General features: G+C 28.8%; 1 protein-coding gene across 5 annotated transcripts in view; it reads left to right on the forward strand.

The window, feature by feature from the left end:
* LOC142321352 (ATPase family AAA domain-containing protein 2B-like) overlaps positions 1–13,864 on the forward strand; it is a 189,627-nt gene extending 175,763 nt beyond the window's left edge. For 3 of the 5 annotated variants that reach the window (XM_075359372.1, XM_075359400.1, XM_075359392.1), the window contains 2 exons: positions 656–791; positions 8,020–13,864. In XM_075359372.1, the coding sequence (XP_075215487.1) occupies positions 656–748 (93 nt within the window). In that variant the 3' untranslated portion in view covers positions 749–791; positions 8,020–13,864. The remainder of the gene's footprint in view (positions 1–655; positions 792–8,019) is intronic. The other 2 variants (XR_012755606.1, XM_075359383.1) reach the window with 2 other exon arrangements.
* Positions 13,865–17,045: the final 3,181 nt, after the last annotated feature.

Raw genomic sequence — 17,045 nt, forward strand, 5'->3', positions numbered from 1 at the left:
CAAAATTTATTTTAAAGCTCTAGATAATTCAAATAAAAAAGTACTTTTTTAAATAATTCATCATAATACATTTCTAATAATTGGAAAAGGAAAAAAATTGTTCTTTTTCTTAGTAATAAATAATTAGATCTACGAATCATTGTTGAAGGATATAAACATTTTTTTTTTTTTTTTAAATCTGCATTCTGTCAAAAATACAGCTCTGTTAAAAAAAAGTTACATTGCACCTTAAAAATTACAAGTGTAGGAATGTAAGAAGCAGTTGCATCTATTTGGCCACCAAGTCAAGAGAATTAATATTTGTAATTATTTACTCCTCCATATAAATTCACTTCTCCGCACATTAAATTAATAAAAGGGATAAAAATATATTAAATTATGAGTTGTGATGTTATTTGAAGCTGTTTTACCAGCAGGCAGTTGCAACAAGAAGAGCGTGAGTAGGGGTTTCATTTCAATAGGTTACATTGGGAGAAAGGCAGAAAACAATTGAATGATTGTTTGAATTTTTTTAAATAAATAAAACTACTGAAGGTACTAACAGCATTTATTTCTCCAGTAGTTGTTTTAATGCAGTTTCCTCTGTATCAGGAGCTATTGTACAATTTTTTTCATATTAGTTCATAGTTTTTTTTTTTTTTTTTTTTTTTTTTAGGAATTAGAAGCTGAAATAAAGCGATTTATCACTTTACAACAATCAATAGAAGCTCATCATTTGTCTTCGCCAGGAAGTTATGTACAGTCCTGACAGAGGAGCGGTCACAACATGTGACATAGGTCATTTGTATAAAGTGAGTTCTATATTTTATTAATTCTTTTGTTGGATTCAATGCATTCATACAAATAGATTGTAACCAGTCTTTTTACACTAGTAATTAAAAAAAAAATTATATCTTCAAGCTAGTTTTTTTTTTTTTTCATTAATGTAAATGTATAATAAATATTTTGATAAGGTAATGTCGATATAGAAGTTTTTTCATAAATTCTAGTTTTTACGCAGCTCTTACACAGTAGCTGAATAACAGTTGTGTTATAAAGTAATGAGCAGTTGTACTATGAGCGAGCTTTTTTTAATGGAAATCAGTAAAAATTTACTGTTATTCAAGAAATTTATAGATTGTGATAAAGAATTGGATGAATATCTTTTCATTCCAGTAACTAATTTTCTTTCTTATGTGAAATTGTATGTTCAGTGATTGTAATCTTAATTCTCTCATACTAGAAAGCTTGAAAAAGAATTTTCAACTAGTAATAAATAATTTCCGAATGGTATCTATTTGAGTAATAGCCAATAATTTTTGCTTTAACACTGAAGTATATATTTTTGCTTTTCACCGGTTACTGAAGTATATCTCATGAATTGTTAAATAACTAATGTTAAAACTACTATTGAGTTCTACATAATTAAAATTTCCCTGGTTATTACAGTAAATTTGAAACAAAATTACATTAGAATTTTTAAGCATTATATAAATACATTTTATTTTATCACCTTGTGTTTACCTTTTATTACATTTAATATCTTGTTTTAATGACAAACTTTAATTTCTCATATGTTTAAAAAGGAATTTATCTCATTTTGAATTGTAATAAAGAAAAGTATCGTTTAAATATTGTGAATCACTTTAAATTGTGATTTGTCTCACTTTGTAAAACACAAATCATGTAACAAATATTATGTAATGTGTATGTGTAGTAAGTAATATATAGTATCGTGTGTTTCAAAATGAATATCAAGGTTTTAAAGCTATGTAATATTTGTCAAGTTTCATGCCATTGATTAATTATACGTGAAATTAAAGAGCAACTCAAACAGTTTTAGCTGTGCCCAAGCTCATAAACTGTTTCCTCTACCTTCTGCTTGAAAGCGTAGCAAAGATGGCGACCCGCTTCCCCAATAGAAGCATTCATTCTGTATTTTGCAGCTTGAAAAGTATGAATCTGTAATTACCGTTCAATGTACTTGATCCTTCAACTGACAATAACATCCTTAGATAGTACAAACAGTTAGAAACTACTGGTTGTATTTGTAAAGGGATGAGTACAGAATCACAGAGTGTGCCTGAAGACAATATTGAAGATGTAAGTCCTTTGTACATACTCCTAGGAAATTTATTTGGAAAGCCAGCTTCGAATTAGCAATTCCATTGACGTCTGTGTGGCGGGCTCTAAGAAAACACAACTGCATCCATATTGTTTACAGTTGTTGCAAGCTCTGAAGCCTGCAGATTATTGTTTGCATGCTAGCTTAGCAAATGAATTAATGGTCAGTGACAATGAAGACTTTCTTTATTGTGTTGTATTCAGCGATAAATCAACATTCCATGTTAATGGAAAAGTAAACACTCATAATGTGTATGCATTTCTGGGGATCAGAAAATCCTCATGAAATATTACAGTGTGAACAAGACTCCCCAAAACTGAATGTTTTTTGTGCTGTATCCCAATGGCAAGTTTACAGGCTTTTTTTTTCACGGAAGCAAATGTGTCTGGAATGAACTGCATTGATATTCTATAACTATGATTCTTCCTCAGCTGCAATACAACTACAGAACTTTTGATTGGTTGAATGAAATTCTCCCTGACCACTGGATTGGTGGCCAGGGACCAGATGACAGGGCCTTGCTGTGGTCTCCACATTCTCCTGATCTGACCCCATGCGATTTTTTTTGGGTGGGGGCGTTTATGAAGGATACTTGATGCTCTATAAACCCCCTATGGCACCTTTATGTACCACCATTATCAGCTGACCTACCCAACTTGAGATAATATTGAAGCAGCTGTTGCATTAATTACTCCAAACTTGCTGATTAAAGTATGGGATGAACTCTCCTACTGACTGGATGTGTGCCGTGTGATGAATGGTGCTCACGTTGAACACTTATAGAAAAAACTGTTTGAATTGCTCTTTCATTTCATGTATAATATCAGTGTAAGTAAAACTTAATAAATATTTAACTTTAAAATCCAGATATACATTTTGAAACAAGATATAATGAAATCTTACAATGCCAGTTTCTCTTGCAACAATATTTATACTGGCTCCTTCACATTTTATTTTTTTCTAATAATACTCTTATTTATAGGGCAAAAGTATTATTTTTTTTTTAAATAGTTCCTCTTTGTAGCATCTGTTGTTAGCCTTCTTTATTTTTAGTGCTTTTAAAGTTGCTCTTAGTAGTTATCATTTACATTAGTTATTAAATTGACATTTTTTTTATTGAACAAAAAATTTTGTCTGTACAAAAAAAATTAATATAATTGTGAATTAGAAAAGGATATTAACAAGATGATATCTACAAAAAATTTAATTTAACCAGTTTTTCTGTAGTCACCATATGGTAAACAAAGAAAACAATTAAAACTATAACGAAGGAAGTAACTTCAAAGGGATTCATAGACTAGAATTAAAGCAAATTGATCATACAGTTCTGTAGTAGTTTCAGCAAGTGAAGAGTTAAAATATTTCAGTAAATTACACAGTAATAAAAACAAAATCTGAAATATGTATAAAAAATTTAGAGTTTCTGAATTTTAAATATTCTGATGGTCAGCTGGGAAAATTCTTAATCATAATATTTCATTAGAAAAAATAAGTCGTGAAACTAATGATATTGATTTATACAGTATCTTTCATAAGTTTAAGGACAAGTTAAAAATAACTGGAAAATCAGTATTTCATGACAAAATCTTTATTTTATACAAGTAAAAATTATTTTAGTAATAAAAATAACAGAGATAATGCTATATCATTTTTTAAATGTTTAGTATTTTGTATGACCTCCATACGATTTTAGGCATGCTACTACTCTATCAGGTATTGATTCAATCAATTCCAGACATTTTTCTTTCGTCACCTGTTGCCACAGACTTGCAATTTGAAGTTGTAACTCAGCCATATTTTTAGGTTTTCTTTTAGCAAGTTGCAGTGCCATCCAATTCCATAAATTCTCAATTGGATTTAGGTCAGGACTACGAGCAGGCCAGTCCAAAAGTTCCACATTATTTGCATCAAACCATGCCTTGGTAACTTGTGATTTGTGACAAGGTGTGTTGTCTTGCGGGAAGATGAAATTATCACCCAACAGGTTATGGACACTAGGAAGCATGAATTCTTCCATTGTTTTTATGTACTGTATGCTGTTCATTGTCCCATCCATTATTCTAAGGTGTCCAGCACCCTCTGAAGTTATGCAACCCCACACCAAGACAGCATCACCACCTTGCATAGCAGGAATAATGCAGGCTGGTAGAAACTTTTCAGTTTTGGTTCGCCTGACCCTAATTTTTCTGTTTGAATACAACTGGAATCTGCTTTCATCAGAAAAGACAACCCTTCGCCAAGCTTCTTTCAACCAGTTCTTTGTTTGCTTGCAAAACTGACGACGTTTTGATTTGTGGACAGCGCTTAAAAGAGGCTTTGCTAATGCGAAATGTGATTCCATTCCAGATTCTTTTAAACGTCTAGAAAGAGTGGCAGTACTAACCAGAATTCTGTGATTTTGTGCTACTTCTGTCACTATATCAGAAAACTAGCAGACCAATTAAGATTTGATACCTTTATAATTGCTCTGTCTTGCCTCATTGACGTTTTTCATGGTCGACCAGATCGTGGAAGGTCAACGACAGTTTCTTGATCACGATATTTTTTAACAACTTGCTGTACACATGTTTTTGATATTTTTAATTGTTCAGCAATGTCTCTACTATTTTATTTGCTTTTCAGAGACCGATTACTTGCCATTTTACTTCTACACTAACACTTTTCTTACCCATTGTTAATAAAAAAACTTTTCACCAACCTAACCTCAAAGAAACAAATGCTAATTCATCACCGTTTTGGTGGGAAACAGCTGATAATAGTGCCAACTTGACATTTTTAATTACTGTTTGTATGCCTGACACTCTTAAGTTGGTGTACCTGACACTTTAAAGTGATTTGTACATTTTTAAACATTACTCTTAAAAACAAACATTTCATGAAAATTTTAAAATCACTTAAGCCCTTTTAACTGAGAAAATAAATTTTTTAGAATTTTTCTTATTACTCTATTGAAAAACTCTAAAACACAGCTTTAAAATGATATCACACTCATTAGCCTAAGTTACATATTTTACGAGAAATAGTAATTTCTTTATTAAAAAAACAGGCTAATTTTAGCTCATTTAAATGACTATATAAAATTTGAAGCTTGCAGTTTTCACCAAAAGATGTATTTTTTAAATCTGTTTTTCATAGACATATAAGATTTGTATGTAGTTCATAAGTTTAAAGACAAACTGACATAAACAGTTTTTCTAAGGTGTCTTTAAACTATGAAAGATACTGTATTATACAAATAAACAGTTAAAAATTTCATGGGCTTGAATTGAGTTGATGAGATGGTTTGAAAGAAAACACATTCATTTATGATGAAACAGGAATATTTTATGCTTCTACTTAGAAATGTGTTTTTGGAAAACATCAATGAAATGAGTCGTTTTAGCCTGTGTCAATATGTCATGATTGGAAAAAACTACTGTTATTATTAACCAGTAAATCAAAGGGATGTTTCAAAAACATAAAAAATCTACTGTTGCAGAATCATAGTAATAAGTCAAACACAATTTAGTTCTGAAACTTTTGAAGAAGAAATTCGTTTGTGGGATTATGAAATAAGAAAGGTTGGTCGATTAGAAATTTAGTTATTGATAAATGTAGTGGTAAAAAATTAAGATTGTTTTCCCGCTTGGTCAAATATTACAAGTATTCTAATTCTACACCAATGTACCAGAGTGTCATAAAATGCATAAAAAATTTCTACCTAAGTAAAATATAATATTATTAAACTTACTGAAGACTTGCCTCAGAAAAAAAATTAATTTAAACAGTGTGGCTATTTCAAAACCATGGGAAAATATAATTACAACAGCAAAATATTCATTTTGACATACTAGTTGTTTTCTAAACCCAGATTTAACAATACTTTAGTTGAAGAAGTCAACAAAAATTCCACAAGTGAGTGAACCGACAGTTAAATATTCTGCAGTTTCTAATCTAGTCATTTTACATTAAAATTCTAAAACATTGTTTCAGTATATGAAATACAGTGTAATAATTTTTTTTTAAAGTATGTATTTAATAAACTCTCTGTGGTGAGTATCTCACTGTATACTGTCTTCTCACTTTGATGCTGTTTTTTTTTTAATGAGATTTCACTTAAGGTATCTACAGAATTTCAGCAAATAGCAGTTGCATAGCCATTTCTGATTTTTTTTTTTCTTTTTCATATCTACCACCAAAAACTACATACAAGAGAAGGGAAAATCCATATTTAGAACATCATTTCCTCAAATCTCCCATCAATAGGGTATTCAAAAAATTAAAAAAAAAATACACCAAATTTTTCCCCATCGTTGGAGAATTATTCCTGGGCTATTTTCAGAAAAAGAAATTTTATTTTCTATTACTTCTCAGAGTTTATTAAAATTTTGATTTTCTTCAAAATTGTAGTTCTTGAATCCCTATATATCAAAAGAGCAAGCAAATTGAGATACCAAAATTTACAATGATGAACCTCATTGGAAGGTTATTTAAACCTTGAAAGTTTTTCCTTATAATTTAATTTATGCAGAAAATGTATTTATAAAATTTAGTTTTATCCAGTTATATTTTCTGTTGAAGAAATAGTTAGAGAATGACTGTTACTTTCTGCTATAACATAGTTATACTAGCTTCCATAAGTGAAATATATGTATTAAAATATTCCAGTAGCCGATTAAAAAGAATTCGCATTCAGGAATGTCTAAGGTACAAAACTAATAAATGTCCCTGTGCGTTGTAGATCTTAGACATTAAATTATAACTTACTAGTAGCCAAGACTTTTGAGTAAATAAGAAGTGTAGTAGTGCCTTATTACTATGATGCGACAGGTGATACTTATCCACATTATTCCCTTTTTGATCCTGAAACTTGTAAAATCAATTTTACTTGGTTCATAGTACACATCCTAGTGTAGTTTTTATTTTGTATATTGAGATTAATCTAGAATTATATTTGGAGGTACTGACTTATAAACATAATCTATATATATATATATATATATAACAGAACATGTTGTGAGTGATTCATAATCAGTGCCCAACAAAAACTGCTGAAGATAAAGTGATGAAAATTTATATACATGTACTTTGATGGTGGTGTAAGTACACACTAAGAAAAGATTTTTTGAAATTTCAAGTTTAAAGGGTTTAAATGGAGCAACAATGAAATTTACTATTTTTTTAAATTTCTCAGTAACAAATGAAGATATCAAATTGATTTTTGGTATGTGTAATCTGCATGTGAATATGTAAAAACCAATTTCTAGATTTTTTGAAATTCAACCTTGAAAGGAGTGATGAAAGATAAAAATACTTCAAACAACGATTGCAAATTTCCCTATTTCCAACTACACTAAATGAGATATTCACCCAATTTTGGCCTGCAAGTACACTTTAGATAAATATCTAAAAAACATTTTTGCGATTTTATACTACCACTATTGAATCAATCTTTATGACATTTGGTTGGTAACATTGTGATGATAATTTATGTTTGGAATTCTAATTATGAATTTCACGAGCGAAGCGCAACAGGAAATCTAAAAACCAATTAGTGAGTCCTATACTGACCAAACTGATGCTTTGAAGAAATTACAATATACTGATAGTTTTATAAATTGAGCAGGCTTTAATTTTTATTTATCATTATTCTCACAAGTCTGAGTTTAATGAACATGCTGGGGGGAGGGTCCAGGAGCAGAGCTCCGTTGCCGGACATAAACATCCCCTGACTGTGATAGGAAACAAATAACCCTGTAGCACAGGCGAGGCTGTTTGGAAATGTTAGTATATATTTATATATTATGTGTACTTTTTTATATATATATACAACCAAATTAAACTGACATTACTAACATTTTCTTTTTTTGCATTCACAACTCAATTGTAATATCATTCTTGCTGTACATTAATACATGTTAAATGTATTTTTACAGGACAATTGGAATTTGGAGTATAACTGTACATCAGATGTTGCAAAGTGCCACCATTTGAGTCTGGTACCATGCCAAAGCAATTTCAGTTGCTTTTTTCTTTATTAATTCTGTGATCAATTAAGTAGAAAGTGATTCATCTTCATTTAGGAAGTAAAGAAATAATTATATACCATGAAAAACAAACAAGATTTCATTGTGATAATGCGTTCTTATAATGTTCTCTTGAAATATTTTTATTTTTACGGTTGTGTTTCTCAAATTTATTATGATATTCCTTGAAAACTGCCACTAATTTTAAGTAGCAAGGAAATTTTCTATTATGTATTGTTTATTATGATATAACGATACACTAGTCTATTAAAAAAAAAGCATAGAAATTGGTATAAATTATTTCTGTGTTGACTCTGTGGTTAACAATAACATAAAAAATTCAAGAAAATGAATCATTTTTTATTTATCTGTAATCTATAATTATTCTTAAAATTATGATCGGATATTATATTAGTTTGTTGAAAAAGCATATAATGTAATGTTTTGTGCTTACTTTATTAAACTTGTAATAGTGGAAATTATTTACTTATTTTTATCATTATTATTAGATTTTGATTATTGTAATTTTTATAGTATAATAATTATAATACTGCCAACACTGTAGATAATTAATAATGCAATGTTATCTATACCATTTAATTGGTAACACGTACGTTTTTATTAATCAGTAATGTAGTATCGATATAATTAATTATTTTTTGTACTATAATTTATTTTATAATTTTTAACAGTAAAAGAGAATCAAAACTAATTCTTTTCTATTAATTATTTACATTAATAATAGTTAAATATTTAAAACTATAAATGTATAAAGGTTGTTCAGAAGAAATATATTTAATAATTGGTAGGTTGGCATTGATATATATTTATTAAGTCTACCTCAAATGATTACTAACACTACAGAAAACGTCTTGTTAGTGCTTTATATACTGATGATATATATTTATTTATGTACCGTCGCTGAGGCCAGAAAATGGTGAGTAAGAATTTTTGGTACATTACATACATATTTCTACAGGCGAAGAAGCGAAACTAATATTGATATCAGTTATTAAAATCAAAGCACTCATCTCTTATTTCTAAATTCATTTTATAATTTTTGTTTATGACTTTTTAACTTATTTTCAGTTACTTACTTTTAACAGATCTGTTTCTCTTGACTGTAAAAAAAATTTTTCAATCTAAATACTAATTGGAGATTTTGCCAAATTTTCAAGGAGAATTTTTAATATGATTTGCCTTAATGTATTTCAAAAGTTATAGATTTATTCTCCTTTCATTAAATGCTCAAGAAGTATAAGAATTTACATAATTTACCTTAAAAATTTGGGATGGCGTAACAAATGTATAAAACGATCCCCAAATCCTTTCATTAAAGCCTTCCTGATTTGTAAATGTATATTATAATGTTGTTCCTCATATGGTGAATAATTGCTTTACAGTAAATCTTTTGACTATTACAAAAATATTGCATTGAACTCATTTCTTAAGTAGAAAAAAAAATTGCTACGACCTGTATAATACATATAGCAACGCATGAGTATGGTGTACAAAAGTTGCATGTGTAAGTTTCATAGATATCTTATATTTGTTATCAATAAAACTTATTCTATGTGCTAACTTATTCTATAGTTTTAAAGAGAAATAATTTTAAATACTGAAAATTTTTATATAACAACCTTATTGAAAATTTAGCTTCCAGAATCACTGCAAATTCATAACTGATTTATTCTAATCAGTGAATGATGGACTTTTACAATAAAAAGGATTTATTTTGTTAATTAACCCAAAGCATATATTCTATTTTTTGAAAAATATATGTGAACATTGAAATTATAGATGTTTGTTATTAAGGTTTATAAAAATGACAACCTTATTAAAAAACCCTGTTCCATTTTGGAGATTAGCTGAAGTTTATTCAGTATTCAAAGTTTTCCCATTTGTCTTGATTTTTAATAGAATGTTTCCTTTATTATGGGATTAGCAGGTTTTTTCTTTTCATAGATTTTATCTTATCATCCATAAATTGTAGTTGATTTTACAACCACCAGAAAGATCAAATAATAACCTTTACTCTTTTTTTTTTTTTGTTAAGGGTTGGTTTATTTTTCACCATTTTCTGTGTTTCAGTGGTGCTATGAAAAAAAAGATATGTTTACTCAGACATTCATTGTGTAGTTTCATTGTTAAGCTTCATGTTTATAGCTGCACTACTTTTTATATTTTAACTGTTATAAATGTCATTTATTTAAGTAATGACTTGTGCAGTGAAGAATATACACTCGTATATTTAAGTGTCTTTCAAGTTTGAATAATTACATTTAGGTCTTTTTTAATTTTTTTACTTTACTGTAGGACTTGTCAGTATTTTTATCAGTTTTAGCTGTAAATCTTTTAAATCAATTCACATTCAAGATTATATAATTAAACTGTTTTCTGATTTTCTTCTGAAACTGAAGCTTTGTTGTAGTATTGCTTCTTCATAATTATAGATGTAATTACGCAATTAATTTGTACTTATATATAATAAATATTCAGTGTAAAATTTGTTATACAATATTAATATAAAATTTATTATGAATCTTTAATTTTCTAAGTTAGATTATAAATTTGTTTATACATTTTTATTTTTAATTAATTAATTATTCACAAAGCATGTACTGTATAAACATCTGTCTGCTCTTAGCTTTAACAAACAACATTACAACATTAGCAGTTTTGGTAGAAATTACAATTAAAATTAATTGTAACCATGTATGCCATTACATTAACAGTAGTTAATATACTTTAAAACCTCTATTATTATTTCTAAAGAAATAATAGACTTTTTAAATGTCTGGGTTAAGTAAATTTAAGTATTATATAATTTTTTTTTTATTGAGAGATGAAATGGGTAAAATGCAAATGAAAAAATACCAGATCATTGTCCAGATGCAAAATAAAAGTAAAAGTAGATGTTAATTCACCATATTTTGATTTTTATTGAGCACTAAATCTGTTATGGATAAATTGAGTAGGTTTTTACAGATTAAAAGATAGTCACTATAACAGAATCAGCTGGTAGCAGTCTCAACTAGCAAAATTACTCTTTTTAATAGAATTATCAAGTGTTCAGACTGTTTGTCCATCATAGTATTATTTTGAGGTGAAATTTTTTAGAGAAGAATTATGTTGTTTCCTCTTTGTGTTTCAAATTGTAGACATAGACTTATAATTTCTTTTCTCTTTTTAAGCTTTAAGATTCTATATCTCAGGTTTTGTTCTCTCTTTTTTTTTAATAAATGTGATTTTTCATTGATAAAGGAAATTGCTAATTTTCTTCATCATTTTGTGATTCATATTATAATGTTGTCTGTGATTCTTTTTTAAAAGATAATAAAAACAGTTGTTTTTGCTGACTAAAATCTGGAAAATTATCACTCATCCATTCCAGTCTTATGTTCCCAAAAATTTGTTATTTAATTTTTGTTTCCTTCTTTTTAAGGTCCATTGAGGATGCACTACAATGGTTATCTTGTTCTCATTTAGAGCTATTAACACTACAGTCAACTACCAAACTTGGAAGATAAGGACTCTTCTGTCGAATTATTCTCGTATCCAACAAGATCGTATTCTTTGGTATCAGGCACCTTCCCCATAAAGATGTAGAATTGTTAGTTATATCAAGCATTTTTTTATTGATTGTGCCTACTCCCACAAAAACTCAGTAAACACTTGTTAAACTCCATTTAACTAACAGTCTCAATTACCGCAGGTGGCAGGTCCCTGGGATATTCTAGTCATAATAGAACCAACAGGTTGTAGGAGATGCATTTGAATATGTTGCTGCTAGAATCTTTTATAGGGTATACTTTTAACTGATAGCCTCGTAGTAGAGAGTTATAATTAAATTCCTGTTAGAAGTTGTCTCTAACACCGTTTCATTTTTGAAAGAGAACATAATTCAGACTTTACAAAATAAAAATAATATTAAAAAAGGATTTATTTTCACTTCATTATTATGATACTAATTCCATTAATAAAAGTCACTCAAGCACTTTAAACTCACAAACAAACAATGCAAAAAAATGGTTAAGATGTCATTAAAAAAAAATAGTAAAGTAACCAATAATAATAGCTAATTAGTTGGCTTTTGAGTTGAGACATTAAACAAAATTTTTTTAGGTTTTAAATAAGTATGTTGCTGATATTTTAAGATATTCTGAGGAAAAAGGGCATGTATTGGTATGAGATTAGTCAAAAGCTCTTTCTGTCAGAGGAATTACATTCACTATTTGGCCACTCCTATAGTAAACAGAATAGGGTGTCACTTGTAAATTCAATTGCTTTTCAGTGAGTTTGACATGATGTTTATCTGTCCACTAATATATTCAGGTCAATGAAATAAGTGATAGGAATATACTTCACTCTCTCTGTTGTACTTCGTGTAAAATTTTATTGATGGATCACAAATTAATAACCATTTAATGTATGTGGCATCACTTTGTTATGCATTATTTAACTCGGATAATATGAAACTGATGGAGAGTATTGAGGTATTACTGTTAAACAAGCCAGAGCCTAATGATCTTAAATCTTTCAGCAGTTTTCATATATCTCATTAAAATATTTTTTGTAGTCTAAGATGAACTTTTTTCAGGTGTAGATGACATGCTGTATTAAACTTTCTTGTACCTTTCAATTTGATATGTACATGAGATCAGAAGTTACTTCAATAGAAGAGGCTTGTATACCAATGTATTTAATATGGGATGTTTTTCTTCATTGCACAAATTTATTTGCTTTTAATCTTACTGCATTAAAATATTTTAAATGAAGACAGTTAATTTATCCATTAAATAATTAATATATACCGTAAACCTAATGAATAGTTACATTTTGGCAAGAAAGGAATCACTCTGGCGGTGTGTAAACAACCGAATAAGACAGAAAAAATGTATGTGTATGTGTGTGTGTATATATATATATATATATATATATATATATAAGAATGGGAGTTAATGGCCAATTTATAGTTGACAAAGTGGATATATATATATATATATAGACTATTTAATCTCTGTTAACCCCACTACTGTCATTCCTGTTGTATATTCATGCTTCAAGTGCGATTTCATTCTTGCTGGGCTGTTCAAACCTTCAGTTTTATAATGTTTTGTGTATTTTTTAAACCAAATAATGGAACCAAACACATATTATTTATGAAAAAGAAGTTCGTTTATGTATCACATTTACCATGAAATATAACAGGGTCTTATTTATTTAATGTTTTCTGTTAATGTGTATTTTATGTTAATAGTTATTGCTATTTCTACTGCCATACTTGTAAATGTTAATGCGTAAGTTGATAAATAATATTTTACTCTTATCTTGTATTATTGTTTTATTAAAAATGAAAGCAATACTGTGTCTGTAAATTTTTGAACATTTTTACTTGTATTTATACCATTAACTTGTTTTAGTCATTTTGAAGTGTCATGCACTTGTTGGTTAATAAAATAACATTTTTGTTGCAAACTGTAGTAATTAGAATGTTAGTTTATTTATTATTTATTTGTACATAATATATTTTAACTGTCATTCACTGATTATTTTGCAAAGTATTATACACCTTTTCATAATAATACTGATCAAGCCAGCCAATCAAATGAGCTGAATATTTATAATGAAATATATAATAAAAATTTATAAACATTTGATTTACTAATTAGATATATTATTACTTATTGAAATAAATTGTTTAAGATGTTTTATTTACTGCCATTTTAAAGAAATAAAGTAAATTTGTATTTTATGTTGCATTATTTCCCTAGCATAAAAATTTCTTATCATATTATTCATTGCAATGGCAAACATATTATTCCTTGTGATGATAATATGTTCAGTGATGAAGCCACATACATGTGGTGGAAGTTTAAAGACTGTATAGTCGTTGGATCCTAACAAAGCAGGAGGTCGTCCCCAGCTGTTCATAATGAAAATGTTGCAAAAGTGTGTGCGCTCCTGCCCAAACACCTCATCTTACCCTTTGGGCCATAGTAGAAGAGCCAAAAATTAGTAAAGACGCGGTATGTACAATTCTAACAGAAAAAATGAGTCACTAAAAGGTGTGCCTCATTTTGTTCCACACTTCTTCATCAAAGAACAAAAAAAGACAGGCGCGTTTTTCTTATGCTCAAGACTTCGTTGAAACTGCCGATAGCGACCCAAATTTTTTGCAAACAATTGTAACTAAGGTTGAAAGCTGGTGCTTCATGTATGACCTGCAAACAAAGTGTCAGTCCTTCACTGCTTGGTTGAGTCCTGGAGCACAAAAACCGGCAAAAGTCAGGCAGCAAAAATCAAGATTGAAAATGATGTTGAAGGCTGTTTTTTCTACAACATTCCGGCCATCCAAATGGTTTGTACCGAGCAGTTGAAGGTGATCTCACAAAGTGATTTCTCCAGAGCATTTGACAGGCTCTACTGGTGCTGCAATGAGTGGGGCTGATGAGAGTAAATTCATTTATCTTTAAATCTGTATTTTTATTTAATTTAGTTCGGGAACTTTTCATACATACTATGTATATTGGGCAAGTAGTCTGTACTTTTGGCATACTGATAATTTGACAAGTTTATCACTTATGGTACGACTATTTTTTAGTATCATTAAATCACGACAGTTCTTATCCCCAGGATAGAGAGGTAAATATTAGTTGCTGGCAGCAATTATCTTTATGCCCAAGAATTCATATTTAGACAGCGCCATTTGTCAGTAACTGGACAAACTTCATGTGAGTTGATTATATATTGTTCTACATTATGTACAATTTAAATCTGTCCACTGCTGTTCTTAACACAAGAAGGACATTTAAAATGAAAAACTTTTTTGAGATTTTTCTTGTAAGTTTAAATAATTTCATTATAATAAAATATCTAATAAGTAATAAATTAACATTTTTATACTATTTAAAAATATCAATGTAAGAAAATAGTTTGTAATTGCAGAAATACATGAACATTACTATAAAAATTACATTAGTTAAAAATATATATTTAGAGATTTTTATTTTAATAAAATTACCAATGGAAAGTATCTGATCCACTAAGTTATAATTGCTAAATATGTAATAAAAATAATAAAAAAACCACACTATTCTTATTCAAAAGTAATATATTTCAGGAATAGATGTGGTAAGTTAGTCACAATTTTCTTAAGTTTAAAATTATTATATGTTGAAAAAAATTAAAATTTACAGTTTAAAATAAACAAAGAAAACTACAAATTAGTTCAGACTTTTATGGTATTCATTAAAACAAGCAAAGACCAGGTTTCTTTCACAATCATTGCTCTAACTTATTCCTCATTTCACTATTTTTATCAGCCTCATTGTTGTTACCTCTTTTTTACAGTTCTGAGTAGCATCTGAAGCAAATTTTCCAATTTGTTCACCTTTCAGGTGAACAAATGTGCGAATACATCACACATTTGTGATGTATTCACACAAATGTGAATACACATTTGTGTATTCACATACACAAGGAAGTAGGAGATATTTCTGGCTGTCCTCCAGTGAGAAATTTAGCCAACTTAAGTCTCTTATCTAGCAGTAGTTATACTTAGGTATTTTGTGAAACATAAACCGAGAGTAACCACAACAGTTCCATATAACAATGCAAATATTACTTTTTGGTATCATTTATTTGACTCCAAGTTATTTGGGTTTTTGGACCTCTTCCTTTTTTCTTTTACCAATTTGTATCGGTGTTATATTATGTGTGGGATCTATTGTAAGCATTAAAACCAAATGTTTATCCAATTCACAATTACAATTTTATCTTGTTGAGCTCCCTTTTCATTTTTCAAATGTCTGGGAAACTTTCTGTCTCAGATTCACAATGAATAAATAATATTTTTTTAACTAATTTGAGGCTAAAGTAAAAATGTCAGCAAACAAACAATTGGTCCCTTTTTTCTGTAAACAACTGGTTATTACTGTTTTGACATGACCCTGGCCAGAAATTGATTTGCCTCAGTTGCACTAAACACCATTCAAATTATATGTTTATCCATCAATTGTGCAGCATATGTACAATTTAATATGTATTTATGGTCTTTTTTTGGGTGGTACTGTCCATATATTAATTTTCCTCTGAAGGAATCATAGTCACATCAACTGCCAGGTCCATTCCAGGGTTAACTTTTTTTGGAAATTTTTTATCAACAAAAATTCTGGATTTTTGCCATCTGTTATCAGACTGCTGTTCAGTAATTTTAAAAACCACAATTTTTTGCATGATTTGCACAATAAATCCCATGACTATGAGGACGAACAAAAAAATGTTTGAGCCATATCAGTATCCAACCAATGTTTTACATGTAATCTATTGGTATGTCTTCCCTATAAGTTTTACTGCAGCATATCTATTCATTTTTCAATTAGATGCATTAATATTCTTCAAATAATAATTATTATTTGAAGAATATTTTGATTTACTTGTACTAATAAACTAAAATATGAAGAGGATTTTTGACTTTTCAAAGTTAATGTTTGTGACTATTCAAAAATTGGAAAAATCAGGATCTATTAAAGTAATCTGCTCCCAATTATTTAGAGGTACAGTACTTGCTGATTCAGAAGTTTTCCAGATTTCTACTGCTGAATTTCAAAATTTTCCTTTTGATCTGGTTGTTGCAAATTACTTACTAATTGTAATTCACTGACACCAAAACATTTTTTATTACTGAATGGTTCATTTTCACTCGTAATACACGAATGCACAGATATGTGTATATATATCTGCATGTTTAGTTAAACCAACCCTAAAAATAAGAACTACCATAAAGTAATAGTTTCATTATATTAAAGCAGTCCTTGACACTGCGATCAACAAATTACTCCAACTGATGCTAGAGACTAGAACCACTGTAAAGTATTAATTTCATTATACAAAAGCAATTTTGATGCCGTGTACAAGAATTTTTTCCCAGTAAG

The sequence above is a fragment of the Lycorma delicatula genome, chromosome 1, assembly GCF_047948215.1.
Source record: "Lycorma delicatula isolate Av1 chromosome 1, ASM4794821v1, whole genome shotgun sequence".
NCBI lineage: Eukaryota > Metazoa > Arthropoda > Insecta > Hemiptera > Fulgoridae > Lycorma > Lycorma delicatula.